This window comes from Equus quagga, chromosome 2 (assembly GCF_021613505.1).
Source record: "Equus quagga isolate Etosha38 chromosome 2, UCLA_HA_Equagga_1.0, whole genome shotgun sequence".
NCBI lineage: Eukaryota > Metazoa > Chordata > Mammalia > Perissodactyla > Equidae > Equus > Equus quagga.
Genome location: NC_060268.1, coordinates 12,980,017 through 13,005,446, shown reverse-complemented (window position 1 = coordinate 13,005,446; position 25,430 = coordinate 12,980,017). Strand labels below are relative to the sequence as shown.

At 38.9% G+C, this 25,430-nt stretch overlaps 1 protein-coding gene across 6 annotated transcripts; it reads right to left on the bottom strand.

The window, feature by feature from the left end:
• Positions 1 to 3,720: 3,720 nt before the first annotated feature.
• MBIP (MAP3K12 binding inhibitory protein 1) lies at positions 3,721 to 24,988 on the bottom strand. Of its 6 annotated transcripts, XM_046654576.1 has the most exons (10): positions 24,822 to 24,988; positions 20,979 to 21,098; positions 18,993 to 19,217; positions 18,809 to 18,905; positions 16,261 to 16,326; positions 15,895 to 16,047; positions 12,164 to 12,261; positions 5,527 to 5,565; positions 5,390 to 5,436; positions 4,217 to 4,328 (listed from the first exon to the last, which is right to left on the bottom strand). In XM_046654576.1, the coding sequence occupies exons 1-9, from the start codon at positions 24,948 to 24,950 to the stop codon at positions 5,419 to 5,421; spliced, it is 945 nt and encodes a 314-aa protein (XP_046510532.1). In that variant the 5' UTR covers positions 24,951 to 24,988; the 3' UTR covers positions 4,217 to 4,328; positions 5,390 to 5,418. The 6 variants fall into 6 exon arrangements, with proteins under 6 accessions (XP_046510530.1, XP_046510531.1, XP_046510534.1 ...); XM_046654574.1 differs by lacking the exon at positions 5,390 to 5,436 and having other exon boundaries at positions 3,721 to 4,328; XM_046654575.1 differs by lacking the exon at positions 5,390 to 5,436 and having other exon boundaries at positions 3,721 to 4,325.
• Between the last annotated feature and the right edge of the window lie 442 nt (positions 24,989 to 25,430).

The window sequence follows — 25,430 nt, the reverse complement described above, 5'->3', positions numbered from 1 at the left end:
CCAAACTCAAATTTTGTCCAGTGGATGGACCTGGATGATATCTCTAGGGTTAAAGGATTACAATGTTTTTAAAGTCATGGGAAAAAAAGTACTTCTTAGAAAACTAAAAATTTTATAAATAGTGGCTGTTCCTTGGTTTAGATCGCAGGGGCACTGTTCCCAGCTCATGTTTTCTTTGTTGGAAGTGGCCCTCGTTCCCCAAGGGGCTGGGTGAGTGTGTTGGAGATCCTAATACTCAAGCCATAGATAATTGGTCTGGAGGTGGACAGTTGACCCAAGTTATGAATATGAATTCCTCTTTTTCCAGATTTTGAATCATAGGGAACAAAACATGAGCCACTGGAGCCAAAGAGCTAGGTCAGAGCTAGGAGTGACAAAATTCCCTACTCCAAGGTGTAGGGGAGGAAGACGTTTCCTTTACCCACTCTGGGTCCTTCTGGCCTGAAAATGAATTAAATTCATATGAGACAGAATAACAGGAGAAAATTAAACAAAGCTTTATAACATGTATACATGGGAAAGCCTCAGGCAAACTGAGCAACTCACCAAAATGGCTGAAGCCACCACCTTAAATATCATCTTTAGCTAAAGACAAAGGAGGATGTTGGGAGTGGGGGAGTCAGTTACAGGAGATGACCACACAAGTACAGTAAACAAGAGTCAGGTTATTATGCAGACTTGAGTCCTTGCCTTCTACATTGACGAGACTTTCTAGAGATAAGGTCATCCCCCCTTCTTCCTGGTACAGAGAGGGAGACACCTTTACAGATGGACATTTCCTTTACAAATGTAAATCTCTCTTCACAAAGGTAAGTAAATTCTACTTTTCAGAGTTTCTTTCCTGTCTGCAGTTTTTAAAAGTAACCAGCCCAAAATAATCCTCATGCCAAAGAGACATATCTTGGGGTGGGGCCAATTCTAGTCCCCCTCAATGGAAAACTGGTAGTATGGAGCTTTTTGCTGTTAGTGCAGTCTGGTTGGTTCCAATTCCTAGCGAGCCTGTGGACAGTACAGCTGAACCCTGCTCAGTCTTTTAGCACCATCTTCTCACCTTCCGGTGCTGTATCAGACAATGCTCCACTGCTATTCACAGGTTTTTGTGGCCAACTTTTTCAGAAGGTGGTGGCCAGGTCATTCTTCCTACTCTTGTCTTAGTCTGGAAGCTCCACTGAAGTCTGTCCACCATCAGTGAGCCTGCTGGTATTTGAAATTCTGATGGCATGGCTTTCAGCATCACAGCAACACACAGCTGCCACAGTATGATAACTGATTGGTGGTGAGGTTCCCTGATGGGGAACGAACCTGGGTCGTGGCAGTGAGAACGCTGACTCTTAACCACTAGACCACCAGGGCTGGCCAATATGCAGGAAAGAGATGGCAAAATAGCAAATTAAACAATTGCCTAAGCTTCAGACTTAAAAGTTGTCAAATGGTGAAATGTAGGAATATGTTAATTACCTGTGGACATAATTAAAATTCAGTGGCAAAGGGAGTTTTCTATACCAGGTTGTCTGGCTAAAAGCAGGGAAAAGCAGGAAATTGCAAACCTATGTTTCCTATAGGGAAATCTTACCTGCTGAGATTGTTGAAGATCAGATCCAGATATTATTCAGGAATTTGGAAAAGCTCCGGGCTCAGGAGCCTAGTAATTGAAAGGAGGCTATCTAGCAGTGGCTAGAACAGTTTGGGAAGCCCAGCCGTTTTCCACGGGATAAACATCTGATGCCTGTCACCCCACCCCCCCAAACTCCCAACCCCAGTAAAACACTTCCCTGGATGGAATGTAACCCGTGGAGAGGAGAGATTTTTAGGGCAGACTAGGGAAGAGAGCTTCCTGTCTGGCAAACCTCCTTCCAGTCGCTTTTCCTCCTTTACTCTCTTGAGGACAGGGCCATATAACCAATGCGTCTAAGAACAGCCGAACAACGAAGTTCCTGAAGGAATGGTTTTTAGCTAGCCTGGTGATTAAGGGAGCAAGCTTACCCTACAGAAATTCCTGGCATCACCTTTTAGTCAGTAATGTACTCAAGAAGACAACGGCTGAGAGCCCACTAAAATCCTGGGGTAGTTCTCACCAGAAGACACTGTCTTGAACAAGTACCTATACCAACGCATACCAACATGGCGCTGAGTGCTGGCCCCGTCTGGAGACTCTGACTAAAGCAGAAAGGGCTACTGGCACCAGACAGTATTTCCTAATTGCGGAGAGGACTCCGAAGTCCTTCAGAAGAGCAGGCCTCAAGAACAATGGAAAAGGAAATCCTTCTAATGGCCAGATTCTAGGACTGTCAGACGTGACTAAGGAACTTACTCTACTGCCAAAGGAGTCAAGAAACAGACTCTTGGCATTTACTTAGGGGCAGACTAATGACCAGTATATGATCCTGTTTTCTAGGTTTCTTCCCCACCTCTAAGTCAAACTCTTTTTCTAATTGATCATTTTTACTTATGTTTTTCCTATCCGATTGCTGGTGTGATGGTAGTAAAATGTGCCAATAAACCCAGAGGAGGTCATTCCAGCAGGATGGTGTGTACAAGGACCAGACAGAGACTGAGGAGCAGGCACTTGTAGTTGTACTTATAATACTGGATCACACTGGGCAAGACTATCTTGAAGGACGAGTTTGCCCTACAGAGAAGAAATCTAGTGGGAAGATGTTAGTGGAATCGATGTAGTCCACACCCACTTCTTAGGAATGATTCCCAAGCCCTCGTTTTTGACCAAGTGACCCCATTTTCAAGGCTTGCACAAATGGTTGTGTGTACACTGCATACTCCTGTGAAGAGGTGCTGCTCCATCTTCCTGGCCACAACTGACTGAAATCTCTGATCACACTGAGACTCAGTCTCTGAAGACTTGCACTAAGGGATACAGACACAGGTAAACAGCGGTTAATGGAGCTGTGAGGCTCCACAGAGTTGGGTTCCGAGTTTGTACCATAGCAGCTCAGAGGCATGAACAAGCCAAGGCTATGGAGACAGGGCTAACATGTCACCGTGTGGGGAAGCAGAAATGAAAAGGCCTTCAGAGAAACCAGTTCACAGAGGAGAATAAAGCAGATGCATAGAGGATTTGTAACAGAAACAGAATGAGGAGGAGGGAGACAAGGGGAAAGAGAAAGAGAAGGAAAGGAAAGCAGAAAACAAGGATGGCAGGGGACAGAGACACAGCTAGACAGAAACAGAGCCAGAGGCAGCTAGAGACACGGAGAGACAGATTTACTGCTCGTGACTTTCCAGATTCCACAACATCCAGCTCTAGTTCCTGCAATTAAACTCCAGACTTCTGATTCCTTTTAACTCCCATTTTACAAGCTATTTTAGGTAGATTTCTGGTTCTTGCAACAAACAAAACAATCACCTAAACACTTGCTCCTTGACTGTAGCTGCCTCTTTTAAATGTTTAATTTGCAACTGTGGAATCTATGTACTGCCTAACATAACTGGAGCATGGGAAAGGCCCTCGAGGGAGAGGAACTGTAATTTGTTTGCCACATCTTCACTTCTTTCCAAAGACAGATTTGGTTTTATACAGCAACAGCTAACATTTACTGAGCACTTCCCTTGGGGCCAGTTTGCAAAGCTGTCCATGAGTGATCTCACCTATTCTTCAGGAACATTATAGGTTCTACTATCATCATTCCTATTTTACAGGTAAGGAAATTAAGGCCAAAAGAGAGGGTAAGCAACATGCTCAAGGTCACACAGCCAATAAAGGGATACAGGTGGGATCTACTATTTATTTACATGAAAACTGACATTTGAAAAATAAAAAGTGTATGCATTCATTTAAAATTCGTTTCAGTCAATACATTTCTGTTGAATGCCTATTATGTACAAAGTACTAATCTAAACTAGTTAACATCAATGTTACAAATATAAAGTCCTTTAAAATATCACTATTCAAAATAAATCTTCCTTTCTGTGGTACACACACACACACACAAAAAGATGTACTTTCAAATTAAGTTTTTCAATTTCTAAAATACCTCCTTTAAAACAGAAGGGAATAATTTCGACAATGCTATTTTCAATGCATTAACTATTTCAAAATTCATTGGAATATTTGAAGAGTATTTGCTGCAAGCTGCACTCACATGAAAATACGCCCTGACTTCAGAGGGAAGTCTACATAGATAGACACGTGTCCGTTTAGTTAAGTGCAGGGTAAGTTACACGCACGTGTGTAACAAGGTGACCGGCAAGGACGCGAGGCGTTTTCACGGGAGGTGGTGAGCCACGGTGGGTTCGGCTTCTCTTGATTTTCGGAGCAGGGCTTGCTTGAGGGCACTGATTTTCTCATCGAGCTCAGCCAGTGAGTAGTTCTGCTGTAAACAATAGGAACACAAATTGCTGAATAAGACTCCGAAGTTTCTTAATGCAGATAAAGTGCTAAATGAACTACAAAAATTTTAAATATCCAAAAGCGCGGTAAATATCTTTTTTTCCTCACGAGAATAATTTTTAAATGGAACTACATATGTTGACTATATCATAAATTTAAAGGCATAAAATAACAAGGCTTAAATATTTCTTATTTTCTTTCTCTTTCTTAATGACTGAGCTCTCCTGGACCTTACATACTTTGAATGGACTGTAACTTTTTTTTTCAGCTGACTATCCTCATAATCAATAGCAAAAAAATTAAACTTTAGGATTAGCTTAACTGCTTAAAATACCTGGAAATTCTTTCTGGATGGATCAACTGCAATCAACTACCTCTCCTGGAAAAAATGGACACTCTCAAAAATTTACTTAAAATTTTACAATAAAAAAATAAGTAATATGCTACCCTTAAAATATAAACACAATTTTTTTTTTTAAAGATTTTATTTTTTCCTTTTTCTCCCCAAAGCCCCGCGGTACACAGTTGTATATTCTTCATTGTGGGTCCTTCTAGTTGTGGCATGTGGGACGCTGCCTCAGCGTGGCTTGATGAGCAGTGCCATGTCCGCGCCCAGGATTCCAACCAACGAAACACTGGGCCACCTAGCTGAACGTGCAAACTTAACCACTCGGCCACGGGGCCAGCCCCTAAACACAATTTTTTTAAAGCTTTCCCCAACTTTAAATTTACATTACCACCATTAAAGGCTGGCAAAACCTTACTAATTAACATTCAATAATTAACACAGTAGTACTGTGGACAGGGGTGGGCTGAAGTCAGCCTCTGCCAAACACCCTTTTTTGATTTAGATGCTGCTAGTTAGTGGTGTCTGCAAAGGGGGAAGAGGGAAGATTTGAATTCCTCGAGCATTTATTATTTTTTAGCATTTTGTAATGATACATTCTTCTACAGTTAACAGCTGGATAAAGACTTTTATATTTATTTGGCCCATGTGAGTCATTCCATGCCCTTGAAATAAAACTATTTGTTTAATTCAAGTACATTAATTTATGCTGCGCTTTTTTTCAGTCCTAAATCCAGGGTATGACCTAAAAGCAAACATAGCAGAAACTTTTATTAATAAGAAACGTGAAAAACTAAACTATTTCAGAAGCCAAAATGAAAATGCAATAACTTACTTGAGGTGGTTGAACTTTTCTTCTTTTTCCAGAAAAATTCTAGATTAAAAGAAAAAAACTAGTAAGTAATCAAATGCTTAAAAAATCTAAATAGCTATTTTCCTTTCTAGAAAACTGACTAAACTGTGGAGACCCCGGCAGAAACAGAAGCCACAAACTCACCAAGCACGCTCTGCAACTCCTCTGCCTGCCCGTGCTTTGGACGTTACCCTCCACGGGTGATATTAAAAGTACACAGCAGTGACATTGCGGCAACATGCTCGCCCCTGGCTATACACACTGGCCCACTAACTCTCAGCTTCTAAAGAGGCTGAGTGATTGTGGAAAGAGGTGCTCTGGGGATTTTCTATTTCGCGTCCTTTTTATAACCTTTCTATCCCAGGATACTGAACAAGTGAAGCAGCAACAGACAGAGGAAAACAGAACTTAGAATACCAGGCTGAGGGTGAAAACATACACAACCCCTCACCCCCACTGACTGACTGTACCGAACACTCGTTGTCTGTGTGAGCAGCTATCCACCGCTCCTCTAGGGTACTCAGGGGAATACTGACCCCACCCCACTGGTCTCGCCAGTCACTGGAATGGCCATGGGCCCAATTCTGGCCAATGAGTAAGGGGAAGTCTGCTGGGGATGATGGGGCGAGCCTCTGGAAAAAACTTCCTCACTTCTAAGAGAAAGCCCTCAAAGGAGGCAGTTCCTCTGGACACTGCTGTCTCTGGACACGACCCCTGGGAGTGCTGTGGCCATCCTGCCACCTGCCTGGGGAAAAAGCCAACACCATGCAGAGCTGAGAGGGGAGAGAGCCCAAGTCTGTGAGAATCATCATTTAGCCCATAATCAACCCTGCAGACTGCATTATCGTTGAACTTCCTGTTTTATAATTTCCATACTGTTTAAGCCAGTTTGAGTTTACATTTCTATCACTTGAAGCTAACAACATTCTCACCAACAGGCTGCTGAGCCCTTTAAACTTTGACCTAATGAATTCTTTCTAGATTTTGTTCTTACTCTCACAGAACCACAAGCTTTTGAATGGCAAATTAGCATATTAGTACATTTGACAAAGAAACTGTCAGTGTAGGTGGCAAAGTTTTCTCCTGAACATTTCTGACCACTGAGATTTCAAAGAGAAGGTATTATTCACATTTTCCTCTGTTTCAAAAGCTTTTCAAAGAATATCAAGGTATGCCTCTTATCAGCAGTTATAATAAGTGGGAAATCATTAAGTGTTGGAATTATTAAACATGGGGAAAAAGTGCTTATTTAAACATGATCCTTCCTTTGCCAAACTGAGCTGCACAGTTTGTGTGAGGCCTCTGGGCAGGGAAGGGCTTAATGTTTAATCTGCTCACTGCTCAGTCTCCCCCTTTCCCAAGAAGTGGCTTCTGACACAGCTCATGTTTCCTAACAGTTTAATCTATAACATATTGATAGTTGCCATGATATTGAGCAATCAGATTATTACTGTATCATGAAACCAAAGAAAGAAGTATCAGAAAGAGAAAAGAATGACATTAGTGATCGGATGACTTAAAAGCAGTAAAATGTTGCCTCTAGGGGTTTATTTTAGGTCTGAGCAGAATACTTTGACAAGTAGAACACTTAGAAACACATCTGTTGTGGATACACTGGACTAGCTTTATTATTGTTTTTGAGGAAGATTAGCCCTGAGCTAACATCTGCTACCAATCTGCCTCTCTTTGCTGAGGAAGACTGGCCCTGAGCTAACATCCGTGCCCATCTTCCTCTACATTATATGTGGGACACCTGCCACAGCATGGCTTGCCAAGCGGTGCCACGTCTGCACCCCGGATCCGAACTGGCGAACCCCGGGCCTCCAAAGCAGAACGTGCACACTTAACTGCTGCGCCACCGGGCTGGCCCCAGGACTAGTTTTAAAATTTACCTTTTTTTTTTTTGCCAAGGAAGATTTGCCCTGAGCTAACATCCACTGTCAATGCTACTCTTTTCTTTTTGCTTGAGGAAGATTAGCCCTGAGCTAACATCTGTGCCAATCCTCCTCTATTTTGTGTTTTTTGTATGTGGGACATCACCAGAGCATAGCTGGTAAGTGGAGTAGATCCACACCTGGGATCCGAACCTGTGAACCCGGGGCATCAAAGCGGACCATGTAGAACTTTACCCACTTGGCCACAGGGCTGGGCCCTAAAATTTACTTTTTGTAGGTCTAAAATCTCAGCGTAAAAGGTGGAAATTTTTTAACAAGTTTTGGTACCTGAGAGAAAATACTTGAGAGCACAGCACACCAAATAAACAGCTGGACAGAGATCATCCGAAATTCTCTTCTTTCCTGTTATTTTACCTGAGCAGGTCATTTATAGCTACATTATAATGTCGGTGTCCCAGTGAAAAGGTGATCTCACACACACACACGCCCAGGGGACCCGTGCTCTAAGGAAACTCAGTGGTAAGGAGGCCTCTTCCATGACAACCCCCTTCCTCATGTGTCATCAGCAGTAAAGGGCCACGGATTCTACAGGGGCAGCATCTTAAATCTTTCTTCTCTTCCAGTCCCACGGCCCTGATTCGGACCTCATTTCTTCCTGGTGTGAACAGTGATACATTTCCTGAACTACTTGCCTGACTCCAATTTCTCTCCAACTTAGACTTCATAATGCCACCAGACAGGAACCTAAATTACAAGTTTTTCTTCCTCAAAAACTTAACGGTGTCCAATGGACACTGGAATTGCAAACTGCTTAGTGTGACCTTCAGGGCCCTCCAGAAGGTGTTTGCAATTTAATTTTCCAGCTGGATCCAGCTGTTCACCTTTCAGGGCCCCCACTCGTTTCACACATCCCCGGCCCGTGCATATGAGGTTGACTTGGCCTTCAGCACTCCCCTCTCCCGATATTACCCTTTAGAACCACGAGTTACCATTACAGACTCGAGTTAAGATTCCACCCAGTCAGTGCTTTGGAAGAAAGTTAACACACCTTCAAAAGTCCAGTAACTAACTATCAGCCAGGTCCTATCCATTCATTCACAGGTTTAGTCAATGAACTCCATTCTATGTGTTCAAAGATGAACAAGACACAGTTCTTGCCCTTCAGAGGTTCAAAATATACTGTGAAAAATAGATAATCATAAGCGGTAAGTGCTATAAAATGAACAAGTGCTGTGGAAATATACTTGTGAAGCATGTTATACTTACTGTTTTTAAGGGCTGTAATTTAAAATGAGCAAGTAATTCTTTGGAAATACTCACAAGGATTGTATCTCTTAAATGGTCTGTTAAGCGATGCCCTGAAAAGTTTTAGAATGTTACCACATTCAAATCTTTCCATGTTGAATGTGAAGGGCAAAGATCTTTAGAACTATTACATTAGAAGGTGTAACAAATACTAATCTTTGTTGTGATTCCTGCTTTATATACATTAACTTTTTTTGGAGTTTTATGTCTGCTTCATAAATGAAAAGAATTTTACATAATCTAGTTTTGTTTTATGAACCGAATACAATTTATATCTTTTCTTGGTTAATGTTTCCCTTTTCATACGCTGTGCTTCAATGTTACCCATGATCATCACTCTCTACTCACTGTAAGAGGCTTCCCTGTGTTTAGAATTCATCCATTTGTGAATCTGGATTAAACACATTTCAATTAAAATCTTTTCAGAGTTCAACTTCTAACAAAAGTTCAATTCTAAGAAATTTAATGGGCTTAACTTTCCCTTACTTTCTAACTTTCGAAGCTAGAAGACTGTGCTATCTATATAGTCTTTTCTGTGCATTTTTGAAGGGTATGTAAAATTACGCAATTGCCACACGTGTATTCCCAGCACGAGAACAGGGTCTGTGTTCAATTCCTCTTATGTGCAAAGACAATCTTGAGCTGGCTCTATTCCAAGCAAGGACTGCGGCTCCTAGAGGTGGCACAGTCATTCCATTGTGGAAGGGTGAGTAGGAAATCTTCTTTCTCTTTGGGCCTGTGACACATATATTCATAGGCCTTGAGGACAATCTGAATGTTTAAGCCTTTTCATGTTTTGTGCTTCCTTGTAGCTCACTATTAATTTGGATATGTCATTTCTAATACTGATTCAGAAGTGATCCTTCTAATCGAATACATATTAACAGATTTGGAAATATTTTTTAAAAGCACTAGTTTTACCACAGGTATGGCAACCTCATACATTTAGGCCAATCCTCTGTTTACATTTATAATACTTCCTGCCCCTGCGGTTAGGCAGGTACGAGGCATCAGCCATCAGGCCTCTGACAGTCCCAGCGTTCTTACCCACTCTGTTTTAACTATCACCTCTACACAGACTCTCCCAACCGTCTCAAGCGTAAGTCTTACATCTTGAAAAGCTTATCTGATATTTCTATCTGCATATGCTGCTATGACTTCAAATTCACATTTCCCCTCAAAATACTTCCCCGTCCAGATTTTCTTATTTCTATCAATGATGGTATTATTTTTCCAACCAGAAACTGGACTCACCCTTGTTCTATGTCTCTTTTTCCATATCCAATCAATTATCAGTATTCGTCAACTTTTCTTTCCTACTGACTCTTGCACTCATCTTTTCTGTTCTCACTCTCACGTCCTTAGTTCAGGATCTCACCTCACATCTCAGTTAGTATAATACTGTCTTCTTGTTCTTAGTCTCTCCTTTTTCATTTATCTCCCAGAACAGCATTAGATAAATCTTCTAAGTATCACTTGCACAAGTCACTTCCCTGCTCAAATGCTTTCAACAGCATTTAAACTTTAAATACTTAAAACTTCAGAGTATAGCAATTTACCTCCACAATCGGACTACTTCTACCTCCTTAACCAAACACTCCAAACATTCTATCCTGTACATAATAGGTCCCCCAAAACAAGATTATGATTTCAAGGGCTTGTTCTTTTGTTAACCAAATTTAGTAACAGGTATATGTTAAGCTTTTATAAATCAGAGAAAAGAGATAAATGATGGGGCAAGGTGTCACTGGAGGCATCTAAGAGTACAATACTCTCTTGTAAGATCAGTTTTATTGTTAACAAGAATTATATTAACAAGGTATGAAATTCGACTAGAAAAAGAACCAGCCTAGCGATTACGTTAAGGCCAGCTTGATTACGAAGGCAGCTTGAATGGGAAACTACTTAGGGTAGATTGTTGTAGGAAAAGGCATAAAATCTTTATGAAGTTTTCCAGGAGGACACATTCAGATAATCCTAAAAGAGGAAAGACCTTTGTAATTATGTAGTACAACCAACAAATCTTCTAAAATGAGACAACTGAACGCCAGAGGAATTGTGTGACTTATCCACGTTTATACAGCCACTTCAGAGATGGTTTCCGAAACTAAATAAACGCTAACATTTATTGAGGTTTCGCCATGTGCTGGGCAAGTGTGCCGCTTGACAGATATGACCTCATTTCATCTTTATTTCAGCTCTCAGTACTTTAATAAACCTCATTTTACATTTGAGGGAAGTAAATCACTAACACTCTTCCTCAAAAATTTTGATCTTTGATCTTCTTATTTTTCACCAGTGACTTAAAATGATCCACGCTAGTGTGAGCTCTTTTACATAATTTTCAGAAATAGGAGCTTTTGTAAAATTTTCATGAAAAATTTAGTAAATTTAAGAATTCTGTTCACTTTTACATTATTTTAATTCTTCTAATATAACACTGCTTAAAAAATAAAACCAAACCTCAGAAAAGACAGGTGTTATACAATCACCCCAGAAGGAAAATAACACACTGAGCTCAGGATCGCTTGTCTGAAACATGCTGATGTGGCAAAGAAGACACTTATCAGCACAACACTGTTTCTTAATGTCCTTGGGAAAAGGGTGAGAATGAATGAAGGACTAAATAAATGCTAGAGTTGAGGAATTAGACAATATAGACTAGTCTTTCAAAGTCTGGTGGTTAAGGTAAAGAAAACGGTAGGGTGGCAGATTGAGGTGTGTGTTGAGATGGGGGAGAAATGGTAGCCTGTACGAGCTGAGGGAAGGCGTCTGTGGAGAGGGAGGGGCTGGAGAGACAGAGGGGACAGCTGACGGGGCAAGGGTCCGGAGGAAGCCTTCGTTTTACAAGATAGCAAGTTCAGAGTGACAGGACTGACCCCTATCCAGGCTGATTTATTATGCCGTGAAAATGGCTTAAGTTTGGGAATTTGCATAATGTACAATAAAAGTAGCCCTTTTTGAAAAATTATGAGTCTATAATACAATATTCAGAATCACAGTTTCTAAAGAACTAGGTAATCCCTTACACAGGACAATGTTCATTCATTTCTGAATTATTCTTTTTTTTTTTTGGGGAAGATTAGCCCTGAGCTAACTGCTGCCAATCCTCCTCTTTTTGCTGAGGAAGCCTGGCCCTGAGCTAACATCCATGCCCATCTTCCTCTACTTTCTATGTGGGACGCCTACCACAGCATGGCGTGCCAAGTGGTGTTATGTCCACACCCGGGATCTGAACCAGCAAACCCTGGGCCACAGAGAAGCGGAACGTGCGAACTTGACCGCTGCGCCACTGGGCTGGCCCCTGAATTATTGAAACAGTGTTTCACATATAGCAGATCAATGAGTGAATTGTTATATGAAGAAGAATCCCAAAATCAAATAACATTTATTTAGTTTTTAAAGATACTTATACTTACTATGGACTGAAAATATTCAGGAGAGATGCCTTCCAGTTCAAGGATTTTATCCTCAAGTTTTTTAATTCTTTGATAAATGTCTCTGGGCACCGGACCACCTAAATAGATTAAAAAACATTCTGAGACACTACTGAAGAATTCTTCCTTCTTACAATTTTTATTCTTAAAATACCATACAAAGACGCTTACACAAAGGAATGGAAATATTTAAACTCAAAAAATGAACAGGAGTAAAAGAGAATGAAGTCTTGAGCTCACACTTTCCTGTTACTCACGACAGGATATATTATTACACTACACCTCTCCTCAAGCCCCACTTATAATTCTTCTATTGCTAGGAGTCTTGTTTTATGTTAAATTCATTTTTCAAGATATTGTATAGTTCCTAGGCAGAACGATTTGTATTTCTGATGGACTTTGATAGTTACTTGGGAGGGGAAAAATACATAGTGACAAATGACAATTCAACTCAGTGGTTGCAATCTGTCATATAATTTTCTTCAATTTATATTTCCTCCTACATGCCATATTTTCTCCTTTAACCTAGAAGAATGTTAAAGAAGAACTGTACCATAATTATTTTTTTTTGAGGAAGATTAGCCCTGAGCTAACATCTGCTGCCAATTTTCCTCTTTTTGCTGAGGAAAGCTGGCCCTGAGCTAACATCCGTGCCATCTTCCTCTACTTTATACGTGGGATGCCTACCACAGCATGGCTTGCCATGCGGTGCCATGTCCACACCCAGGATTACCATAATTCCTAACTAACAAACTTTCTGGGGGGCGATGGTAAATTAAGGTTACACAAATTTCAAGGTTATGCTTATACCCCGAATCCTTTCATTTCTCACCACCTCCAATGTGACCATTCTGGTCCAAGCCACCATCATCTCTCCCTGGATTATTACAACCTCCAAAATGTTCTCCTTATTTCTCCCTTGCTCCCCGAGAGTCTACTGTCAACACAGCAGCCAGGGATCCTTTTAAAATGTAAGTCAGATAGTGTCACTTCTCTGTTCAGAACCATCCAACGCCTTCGTATCCCACTCAGATTAGAAACCACAGCCTTTACAATAGTCTACAAGGCCTGCACAATTTGAACATTCTCCCCACACTCATCTCATTCCAGTTACTTGATTCCTCTGTTCTGTTATTCAACGATGCCAAGTAGCTCAGAGCTTTAGCACTTGGGGTTCCACCTACCTCCATATTCACAAAGCTTGCTCTTGCCAATTTCAGGTTTGGCTCAAAAGTTACCTGATCAGTAAGGTCTTCTCTGACCATGCTTTAAAAGATAACAGTGCTACCACCTTCCCCTAGTGGGCACTCACTTTCCTCTTTATTTTTCTCTAAACTATTACTAACACCTGACACTCTGTATATTCTGTTTATTTATTCCCTATTTCTCCCCTCTAACGTAAACTCCAACAGGGCAGAACTTTACATGTTTCATTGGGTGTGGCTGTGGAGCTTGTGACCTGCACAAATCTAGGAAGCATCAGTTCACAGACTACAGAGGTGCTTAATATTTACTGACAGAAGGAATACATGCTTAGACAATCACTATGCAACTAAAGAATATGGGCAAAATTTCCTATCAAAAATTCCTATCAACTTGCTAAATATAAAAACTCTAGAAATATGTTTGTTTTTCTTTTAAGAACGTTTTTTATCCCAGGATCCTGGTTGTTCTTGCTCTCAAATACGGTAAAATGAATACCCGATTCATCTGTTTTGCTCTTGCCACTCCCTTTACCTACACTGTCCTCTGCCTCACCTCTGCAACCTTTTCAGAGCCAGTTCAAGCTTCAGTGGGTCATTGAAGCGCTGCCTGAGTCCCTTCACATGGAGGCACCCTGTGTCTCCACGATACCCTTCCTTCAGAGCCCCATTCCATTCCACTTCACTACTAATCTCTCTCCTTAACAGATGATCGAGTCCTAGAAGGTCGGGAGTGTGACTACATCATCTCCGTATCCCTCTAAAACAGCACTTGGTGTAGAGCATGCATTCAACAGATATTTTTCAAAAATAACTACTTGATACTATTAGACTTAATAAACCAGGTAATCCTTTTATACAGTTGTATTTTAATTCATCTAGTTCTGGGGAAGGGGATCTTTAATCCTAATCTCTTATTACCCTCAAAGATTTACTCATTCTCATTTCTTCTACCTCTATCTAGCAAATATTCCAGCTAGACTGGACTCAGAAATTCCCTGAACCATATTTTGTACCTCTGTGCCTTTTGCAGATGCTGTTCCCTTTTTTTGGAATGCTTGGCTCCTGCCTACTGAAAACTTCCTACTAACCCTTCCAGGGCTCAAAGGTCACTTCAGCAGGATACCATCCCTTGACCTCCCCTAAGAGAGCTGAACACTAACTTTGTGTCCCTACTGTACTTTGCACATATCTGAAAAGGTGCAATGAGCAATCGTTCCTTCAATAAACACGTGAATACCTGTTTTGTGCCAGGCACTCCACTCGAGATGAGGTAATGAACAGAACAGTTTGCTCTCATAGACCTTACTATCTAGCTGGGGAGACAAATATTAAACAAACAGAACTGTGATCATGCTGTAGAGGAGAGCAGGGAGTACCAGGTGCTACTGAGACTATGTAAAAGGGGAATCCACACCAGTCTGGGATCAGGAGGGAAAAGCAAAGGCAGAAGAAAAAGCCTGGGTAAAGGCCCTACAGCAAAATGAGTGGGAGTTGGGATGCGCAGAGATGTGACTGGAACTACAGATGCAGATCATGCTATTTAAAATTACAAACCCCTCCCATTGCAATCTCCTTTCCCTCCTCTTGGTCAAGCTGCTTTTATCTGTGGCCTTTTTCTTCTAGTGTAGCATATAACATATGTACTAGAATTTCTGTTCACAGGTATTCTCAGAGCCTAGGACAGTACCTGGCTTATAGTAGGAACTTAATACCTATTTGTGAAAGGAATGAATAAGTACTAAGTTTGGGATGCGTATAAGAACAGAAAACCATTAAAAACTTTTTAGCTGGGGAGCAGCAAGATCAGATTTGAGCTTCAGAAAAGGAATTTTTCCACAAGGTAGAGAAGTGTCCTGAGGAGGAAGTCTAGCGGTAAAGTGCCCAGTTACTATCTTTCTTCCATCAGGCCAAGGCCGAGAACACAGTGACTCCAACTAGAGCAGCAGCCGTGAGGGTAGACTTGAGAGATACTGAGGAGACAGAATCAACAGGATCTGGTGATGAAACGGGGAGGGAGATTCAGGCTTTGCAGCCAGCTAAGATCTAGGCTTGATTTCGAGTTGTCACTTACTACCGTGGACATGGTACCTGGGCTCTCTAAACTTCAGTTTCTTTATCTGACGATGATAACAGCACCAACACCTCACAAGGGTACTGTTAAATATTAAGTGAGCTGACATATGCAGTAATACTTTCAGAGTAACTGGCCCTTAGTATTATTCATTAAATGTTAGTTCACTGCCCGTATGGCATTTATTTATTTATATGCTTATCCTCACTGAGAGATCCTTGAGGACTAGGATCAGATTTATAAATACTTTGTGCCTAGTAGAGTGGGTGATAAGAACTAGAGACGGTCATGGTTAAGCTTTACTCATTTTTGTACAAACTGAAACAATGTTTTGTATGTGACAGGTGCTCAGTGAAAATTTGGTGACTAAATGAAGTGAAATTTCTTGAACCACCTGCAAAGGCACATTACGGAGAACTGCCCAGCACTCTGCTTACCTGTCTGCAATCGCAAGTGAGCCTCAATATTCTGTAGTCTCTCTTCTACGGCCTGATTACCACAATCTCGAAGCATGCTGTTGGGTTTATGACCTGACCCTTGAATTCCTTCAGGTCTAGTCTGTGGTCCATACGTATTCACAACTCTAGAAACTAAGATAAGAAACTTTTGAGTCTATTAAATTTACGTTTCAAAGATCAGAAAGTCTCTCTCCCTAACACTACTTTATATTCTTTAGAGAAAGGCAAGATTTTTCATTTTGTTTTAAAATAAAATTTAGACAGGAAAATGATTTCTATCCATTTTGCTTATAATCTAGAATAAGCTTCTATCGGTGATGAAGATATTATGGAGCGGACGCTTACCTTTTACATGACTTTTAAATCCGGGGTAAGGGGTAAAAACGGCATCGGTTCTTGCACAACTATTTTCTAAGGAGAATTTAGATGAGTACAAGTTTAAATATTCTTAACTTCAAATGTATGAGATTTTGATAAACTTCCAATAATTCATATTAACATATCACTCATAATAATAATAACTAAATTATCAGCACATACAAGATAAAATTTAATGATCTTGACCCTCTAAAATTTAAAATATCTAATCTTATCTAATTTTCAGATTTGTATATAGAAGAGCCCTCAACATTCAGTGGCATAATTTAATACCAATATCCCTGAAAACCACGTAAGCCTTTAGAGAAAATAACTTATATACTATAGAGAGCATTTTAATTCTAAGCCAAAGAGACATTATTTATTTCATCCTAGAAATAAACAGAACTCATTATTTTTACTGAAATATCTTTTAAAAAAATACAGCATTTTTGAAATTACTGATCAAATTAGTAAACATCTAATAAAAAGGATTAATATACATTTGACATATTTTTATTTCAGAACTCCACACAAAAAAGACCTTGAAATCTCAAGTATAACACATTTGCCACTTTACCTAGATTTCCAATGCTTATTTAAAAATCCCTAATCACAAAAGCCACCTCTCTTTCCAGACTGTCCCTTTCAAAAAAGGCAATTTTAGGAAAGATACATTGTAAAAATTTTGTTCCAGTTTTTTCTAAGCTGAAAAGCACAGTTTCTTTCAAATTAGATATCAACAAATAAACAGATTACACACCAAGGGGGAAAACTGGAACAATGTTAACATAATATATAAACATTTCAAATATTATAAAATAATACCTAAAATGACATTAAGTAAAACCCCACGTCTCAGTAAATTTCCTGAAAAATTCTCCTTGATTATTATATAATAAAAAATGGATGATAAAAGAGATACTGAAAGAAAATTCTTTTTTTCCCTATGGAATTTGAGTTTTAAAAAAATCCATTGTTTATATTTAGGTCAAATTGAGACGTATTAAAAGGAACATACTAACACATTACAATACTTTTGTATTTTTTCAGTCTAAGTTTCCTTAATAGTTCTGCTGATAAATCAAACTGTATGAATAAAATTACCAATTCATTTATGTTTCATATAAAGATACCAAGCAGAGCCATTTTTTTCTTTTTTTGAGGCACTTCAAAATATGTTTAAAGGGCCATCACTTCTCCATCCTTTTTCCACCATTTCATGGGGCTGAGGGTTAAAAGAATAACCTATCATCCATTCCAGAGCTATATTGCAAATATATAGATTAACGGGCCCATCAGTGAGAAATTCAGCATGGTGTGAAGACAGTGAATGTATGAGTGCTAGTCACTCTCCACAGCAATTCTTGCTAGCTCTGTTTTGAGCCAGCAAGGGATTGAATGGGCCAAGGAATCCCGCTGAGCATTTCAATTCTTGTCAATTTCTATCCCCTGGTGGTTTATAATAATAGAGTTAGCAGGGAGAACAGAGGAATAACATTAGTGACACATGTGCTTGCTCTCTCAACAAACTCTTTTCTCATGGGTTGCTTGCAGTTGGCCTGTAGTACCTGAGATTTTGCCACTGTTGCACCTGTTCTGAAAAGCTAACAGGAAAATATATTAAATCTAGAGATAGGCATGTATGTTACTAGAACAAAAGGCTGAATTTAGGACCCAACTTGAACCTTTATTATTTCATTATTAAGAGAATCAGTGTACCAATGTGATGAGTTAATTCTAGATTCATCTGACAATTCTGTGTTCATAATAATTAGCCCAGAGACATTAGAGGCAACAAGAAAAATGTTCATTCCAATTAGGAACTCTTCTCCATAATTTTTTCTAAGAACTACTTGTTCTGATTATTACTATGATGCCTGAGTACGATCTATGCCAGTGCCTTGCAATATTTTGTATTCTGCAGCATACCTGCAGATCTGTAAATATACTATGGCATCAAGCGGAGAGGAAAAGGAGAATCAGATGAAAAACAGTATATATATGCACCATGAGAGAAAGGAAAACAGCATAAGACACCATAGTCTTTAGGACAAATTGGTTTTATCGTGACAGAAAACATTTCAAATAGCTCAGGAGTAGTGAGAAAACTGCTCCCTCTTGAGGAGTATTAACTTTACTAAGTTCACTTTATGTATTAACATCATAAGTCCCTAAGTATATTTACAGGCTTTATATAGCTTAGTTCCTTCTTACTAGTGAGACCAAGCAGCCCTGCCACCCACACTTAATCTTCATTTCCTAAAGGAACTTTAAAACAATCTTTGCACCTGTAGTAAACATTAGTCTTTTTGTCACCATTTCTTTGATTTTTGCATAAGCAAACTGAAAACCGTTTTAGCAATATAGCCTGTTACTAAACAGAAGGAAATTCTGCTGCCTTAGTTTCTAAATAAACCTGTGAAATAAATTGTGTTCTTAATGTTATTCATTTTTAAAAACAAATGAAAGATCAGAGCAACTGTAAAAACTGTGCTTAAAATCCTATGAAAATTAACTTCTTCCATGTAGTTACCTTGATTACAATCAATAACATTGCAAAATTCCCTGACGTTGTTTTCATTGATTTCAGCTTGCTTTCTTTCAATAAATGCAGATATTCGTCTGTCAATCTAGAAACAATAAGTATGCATATTTTAACAATTCAAACACAAGATTTAAAAAATAATACTCCCCCCCCCCCCCAAAAGCCCTCTTACTTCTGCTTTTCCAGCCTTTATTTGAACTACTTCCGGATCAAAATGGATCTGTGTCTTCTTCACCTCTGCTAAGTCACCATCTTTGTGCGTTTCTTCCTCCTGTAGCTCGACAGTGGGAAATTTGGCATTTACTTCACTCCTGTTCCCTGTTTCTGTTTTTCCTATCTCTTCAACAACGGTTGTATTATCCTCCTTAATCAGAGGCTGAAGTTTTGCTAAAAAAGTCTGAGAAGAACACAATTTCATCTGCTGGGGTTCAAACTGATCAAAATTAATGACACAACATATTTATATAAATTTCTGCTAAGTAAATGCAATATTTAATATCAATTAACTAAATATAAAAAGTTGGCTATCAGGATACATAGATGTGACCACATGTGTTTGCTATTCTCTGCTTTTGTGACCATTATCATTTGCTATAAATCTGTTGAAAAGAAAAAGAAAGAAAACCTGAGGAAATTTAAAATTTTCTTTGAGAGAATCATTCTGTCACTCATCTTTTATTTTGTGCCAAATCAAAGCCTCAGCCTCTGGCACCAATGCCACTTAATTACCATGTCATTCAAATGCCTCCTCAGAACACTAAGGCTTAGTATTTTTCCTCCTTAACACGAGAGCCAGCGCTCTCACCCGGCAAAGCCCTGCATTATCACTAGATCACTGGAGATTCTCCACTTGAAACTGCAGTTGGCCAAAGTGAATGAGAGAGCACAGACATGAAATATGTAGGTGTTATGCTGAGTGAACACTCCGGCTGTTCCTGACATGGCAAGATATCTTCTTGGGTCATGAAATTAAATTTTTAGAAAGAAAATGAACAAGAAGAAAAAAACCCTACTAAAATCTATAGCTGGAGAGAGAGAGACGCCTATCACTATACTAGAGGGGAAAAAACAATCCTGTTGTATAATGTGAAATAGACTCCTATTTCACCCCCCACAATTAGGCCTCAATTGAGTTCTATAGCTCACTGCTTCTGCCCTTTAAAATTAGGGTTAACTATTACTTTTAACATGAAACAGAGAGTTAAAATTTCCCATAAAGTCATTGAACAGAGGGCTGAAAATGAACGTCTATTCCATTAATCAAAACACACCAACACTTGTCAATGTTCCAATTATTTTTTCATACCTACAATTTTGCTTCCATTGTTTGCTATACCAAATACTCTTCTGAAACCTTATAGCAACTTAACAGCAGTAAACTGACCAATCCAAACAGTTCTTCCGCTTCCCTTTTTGACACTTCATATTTTATACTTTGATTAGAGATTTACTGCAAACTCACATCAATGATAATTGCAGAGATGTTCAACTGAAAACCAGCAAGGTCATAATACTGTTTAGTTACTGAACTGAAATATTAAAAGATGTAGCAATACTATTACAAATAATGATTTGATGCTGACTCCTAATATAAAGGATAAATTATTTCAAACTGTCAGGAAAAAGAAAAGATAAAATAGTGACTGGCTACTTACTAAAATGAGACATTAATGTCACAGAAATTACTTTCTTTTTAAAAACTATGCTGAAACTGTTTAATTGCAATAGACACTCCAGGATGTGTCATGCTGGGATAATGCCACTTCTTGAACCACTGAAAGCACTCCATGAGCCTCCAAACTCACCCAAGGCATGGAATCATTATCATAGCATGACACACACCTGCCGTGTCTTATTGCTTAATTATAACCCACCATAGATGCAACTGTATTGAATTCTCAGTGCAAGTCTAGAATTGAATAGAATTGCATTCATTCAATCCTCATACCCACATTGGCCTATTGGGCTATATTCCTGTAAGTGTCCTGATCACTATGTAAATTAACAGATTTGGATCCAATCTGGCTGAAGTAACCTTTTATTAATAACGCTATTAATACAGTGTTAAGATAGAACTGACAAATACTTCAGCTTATAATTTAACTACAATTAATTTCTATTCTCAATATTGAGTTAACATTTTTAACAAGAAATTTACCTGTAAATATAAAACGTGTTGTTCAAGTGCACTAAAGAGCAAAGTGGGCTGGAATGCCGAGAGGCTCTGGAGCTTGTTCCAATCGATTGTAATTTTCACCACATCATCTCTCAGGTTAAGCTTCAAAGGGGCAAACCAGCAACATCACAAAAACTACATGATTAAACTGTACATACGGGATTGTCTCAAAAATAAGATTTCTACAGATAACATGCCTATTTACCTCAAAGTTAGCAAGTTTTTAATGATACATTAAAATGCTCTACCTAGTTAGCATTAAAAAGGCCAAGAAAGGTATAATTTTCATAAAAAAACCAGAATGACATCTCATTCTAATTCTCTTCTTGGGTCTGTCTAATGGGACCATGTTAGAGGTGAAACCATCCACAGAAGATGAAAAGACGAGGCTGTTTTGATACTTCAATATCTAAAAACCTTTGAATGGAGGCCAAAATAGGTTTGCTTTATTTAGAATCCTACTACTTCTAGCTCAGAGCATTAAAGAGTGGGCAGGCACATTTACAAAAGTTCTGATATACACATTTCTTTGTGTTAAATATGTTCATAAAACATAACTGAAATCTATGATTACTTTGGTGCTTTCTGAATCACGTTTTTACTGTTTTCAACTTTAACCAATTTTTAAAATAATTTAAAAATCAAGATTATTCATACATTTTATAAAGTCTAGGGATACATGGCAACATGTTTATTTACTTCAAATGAAAATTAAACTATTATTTAGCTGCGGAAATCTTAAATTGAAAAACATATACTTTTCCACATAGTGAAATGAATGGCCAGAGCCTAAATGGAATGGCCAGATCTTTTACTAAATAGCATTTTCTAGTAAAGAATGTGGGCACACCATACGAAAACTTCTTGTAAGTTGGCTATGCTATGTGTGACCTATTAGAATAAAATTATATACAGAAAACGACCAAGAACCTGAATATAAAATCATTATCAAAATCAGTGAAAATTTTAGAGGGAAACCTCCATATTTAGTCTTTTGAGCAAATAAAAGTGAACTACCATAAACTTTTCTAGGACATGTGTTTATAGCATACTATAAGGATATACTGCATAGTAGAACCAACTAGTTTTTCAGAAATCATTTATTAAAAATTAGTCATATTTTCTACAAAATAAAGACAAGAGTTACATGAGTTCAAATACAGATCTTGGGAGTTATGATTATAATAAAACAAAAAGAATCACTGAACAAAGAACCAAAGGATCCAAAGTTGCCCCCAAAAATGTACTATATTGAATGAATACTACATGACAGAAATTTACTACCCTTCACACACGAGACCAGAAACATTTAAAGTCCACATTAGAACAGCATAAAGAAATAGGAAGTTTTGCGTAGGCTGCACTGGCAAAGATTAGTTTATATTAATTTACATAAAGTTTTACATTAAGATCACCACATTAATCTTATTTTAAATTATTTAATGGCTATAAAGATTTTGTTAGACAACAACTTATGTAGGGAAGTAAAGTATTACTATAGTTTTACAGTCCTCAAAGAGATCTATAGTCGATTATAACAAATTTATAAATACAGTTTGGGGATAATGCAAGCAAATCCTCAACCAAAGCAAAGCATCGAATTTTCTAGAGAAAACAGTAACTTACAGAAAATAAATCTTAATGTTAGGATCATTTTCTCATTTCAATTCAGAATTATGTAAGCTTTCAAGTGCAATTAGATACTTCGTCTTTTAAGAAAACCACATAATAAGGTCACAAATTAAAACAATCTCAATGCATCCAACTATTTATTCAACAAATTCTCTACAAGTAATACGAATTCTATGCATTTTACCCTATAGAACTTGAAACTGTAAACTACTCACCCAAAAGTGTATTAGTCTGCTATTAATATGGACTATTTAAATATGCATTTTCAGTAAAAACATTATTAAATTAATATGAAAACCCAAGCTAACAATAAGTAATTCTTCAGCTTGGTAAAATGGGCCATCCAGAGGCAAGCAATAAGGTCAGAATCAGTAAATTTGAAAACTGGAACAGAAAATACTTTTTAATATTCAACTTTATGTTCCCTATTGAGAGAGCTAATAATACAATGATAATATACTGAATGAACTTAGGCATATTACAACATATTTTTTTTAAAAAACCCTTTGAACTCTTTGCAAAGGGAAATAGTGATTTCCTCCAGGGGGAATTTTATTAGCACTCTGGCTTTCAGTCTGTAAACAATAAATCTCAATATATAAAGAGTATCATCAAAAGGGTTAACATTTAATTGAGGAGACAATCTTATTTTTTGACACTCGCATAGATGGTCCCCTCACCGTTTCACATACACTTGCCAAATATTTACTCTAACCATTTTTGGCAGGTGACAAATTTTAATCAGATCTCTACTTGTATCTACAGAATATCTGAATGTTCAAAATTTTTAAATGTTTTAAAAATTCAGTATGCAAAATATTTCAAACGAAATGTTTAAATTATTTCTTAATGTTATTTTTAGAATATCTCATCACTGAAAGAAGACTTCTGTAAATTAGAGATGAGCACAGACTTCTTTTTATCTTGACATTAGAATATAAATAAATCTTAAAGTTCCAATCTCCACGCCATAAAAAGTTCTCAAACTTTTAAACCATTTACAGGTCTTGGGTCTTAAGACTTAAACATTAATGTCCTCAAGTCTGTAAAAATTTTTTTCAGTAAGTCTTTGGCAAACTGGGTTTAAAAGTTACAATTTTTATCAGATTTTATTAGTCGTTCCATATACCAAACAACGTTTAACTTAGAGTAATGCTCTTTGTAAGTCACGACAAACATGTTAGGATTTTAAAAAATATTGAAATAACCTTTTAAAAAATTGATTCTCCATCCACTCAAGGTTTTTAAAAATAACTTTCTCAAATCAGACAAACGCACTATTTTCATAAAGGAAGTTAGCATTATCTTTGACACAAATGCCTGCTGTGTCTACCACCAGACCCATTACAAACTTTTACAGCTAGAAAATATTCCGTCTAAGATAGAAGAGAAAATAAATCCTTTAAAGGCAGACAAACTTATTTGTAGGTTGTTTCTCATTTAAAATTTGTTTTGCATTGTACGTCATGAAACGATATAGTGACTTGATTGGAATAGAGTGTAAGGAGCACCTTTATTTAAACCCAACTTGATTATGACACTTCTGCAAAAGCTACTTACCAGCCAGTTAAACTAGTTAATAGGTAAACAATTAGCTAAACAACAGTTCTGATACAAACAGTATCAACCACGGATAAATCATCCAACTTCACGCTATAAGTATTTTAGATTAATTCCTTTTATTTTCCTCTCTGTTTGAAAGGGTAAGAGTTGCACACAATGGCCAGAAGGAAAAAAGAAATAAACCAAGTGACTAAAAAGAGCAAACCACCCAAAAAAGGCGGAGAGAGGGCTTTTCCAGAAATCTCAGGCCGCACTAACCTATCCCTTTCTGTAATGAAGGAACTGGAGGAAAGGGGGTCCTGAGCGCCAGGCGCCTCCCAAGCCCTCAGAGCAGCTGTTCCGCATTCATCCTCTCCAAGCCTGTTCCTCTTGAGGCCGGGATGTCACTTAGACTATCCTCACTCACTCTTGGGGAGAAGAATTGCAAGGGGATCTAGTCTGTCGCGGGTCCTGAACTAAGCTCGCGCGGCCATCCTCACTCTGACCGCGGCTGCCGGGCCGGGGCTCCTCCTCCGGCCTCAGCCCTCGGCCCCTCGGCGGGTCCCACGCCCGGCAGGCCTCCGCGGGGCGAAAAAAGGGGGGAGGGGCCGCACAGTTCCCGTACCCCGACTCCCACAGGCCGCCACTCACTTGTCCAGCCAGGGTATGCAGGGAGCGAAAGACTTCGCAGAGCACCTCTTGGGAGAGGCTGGGGCTGCAGCTCCGCTCCAGGCTCCTGTCACCGATGCTCGGGGAACTAATCTCAGCGGCCGCAGCCATGACACCTTAGCAGGCCGCCCCGCCACCACCGAGGTGTGCTCCCAGCCCCACCCACTCCCTCTCCTGCTTTCGTCGCTCGACGATGACGTAAAACCACAGCGTCTCGTTTAGAGCGGAGCGTTGAACACCCACCCTCTCTCTGTGACTGACAGCACGTACACCAATCAGGTGCAGCGATAGTGTTAACGCGGAGGAGTGGGAGCGGGTAGGCTGGATGTAGTATTTGGAGCGGTGTTTGGAGTCGTGGTCGGCTGAGGTTTACCATTGTGAAGCGTAGCTTGATTCTTACATGTTGCTTAGGAGTGTTGGTAAGAGGAAACTTAGACCTAAATGCTAGAGTTTTAGCCCCAAATTAAAAGTTGAAATTTTAACATGGTGCTGTGGGGTGGTCTGGAGAGAGATTGCTGGTCAGGGATGCAGCGGTACCCACGCGTGTTTTTAAACGTGGAAAAACTCTTCGGATAGAACGTTTTCATCGCT

Excerpts from the sequence above, each read along its gene's own strand:
- MBIP (XM_046654574.1), bottom strand. The coding sequence starts at position 24,950 with ATGGCTGCGGCCGCTGAGATTAGTTCCCCGAGCATCGGTGACAGGAGC. Across the intron at positions 19,218-20,978 it reads AACACGTTTTATATTTACAG|ACTTTTTTAGCAAAACTTCA; the intron begins GTAAATTTCTTG and ends TGTTCTTCTCAG. Across the intron at positions 16,327-18,808 it reads TGTTATTGATTGTAATCAAG|AAAATAGTTGTGCAAGAACC; the intron begins GTAACTACATGG and ends AATTCTCCTTAG.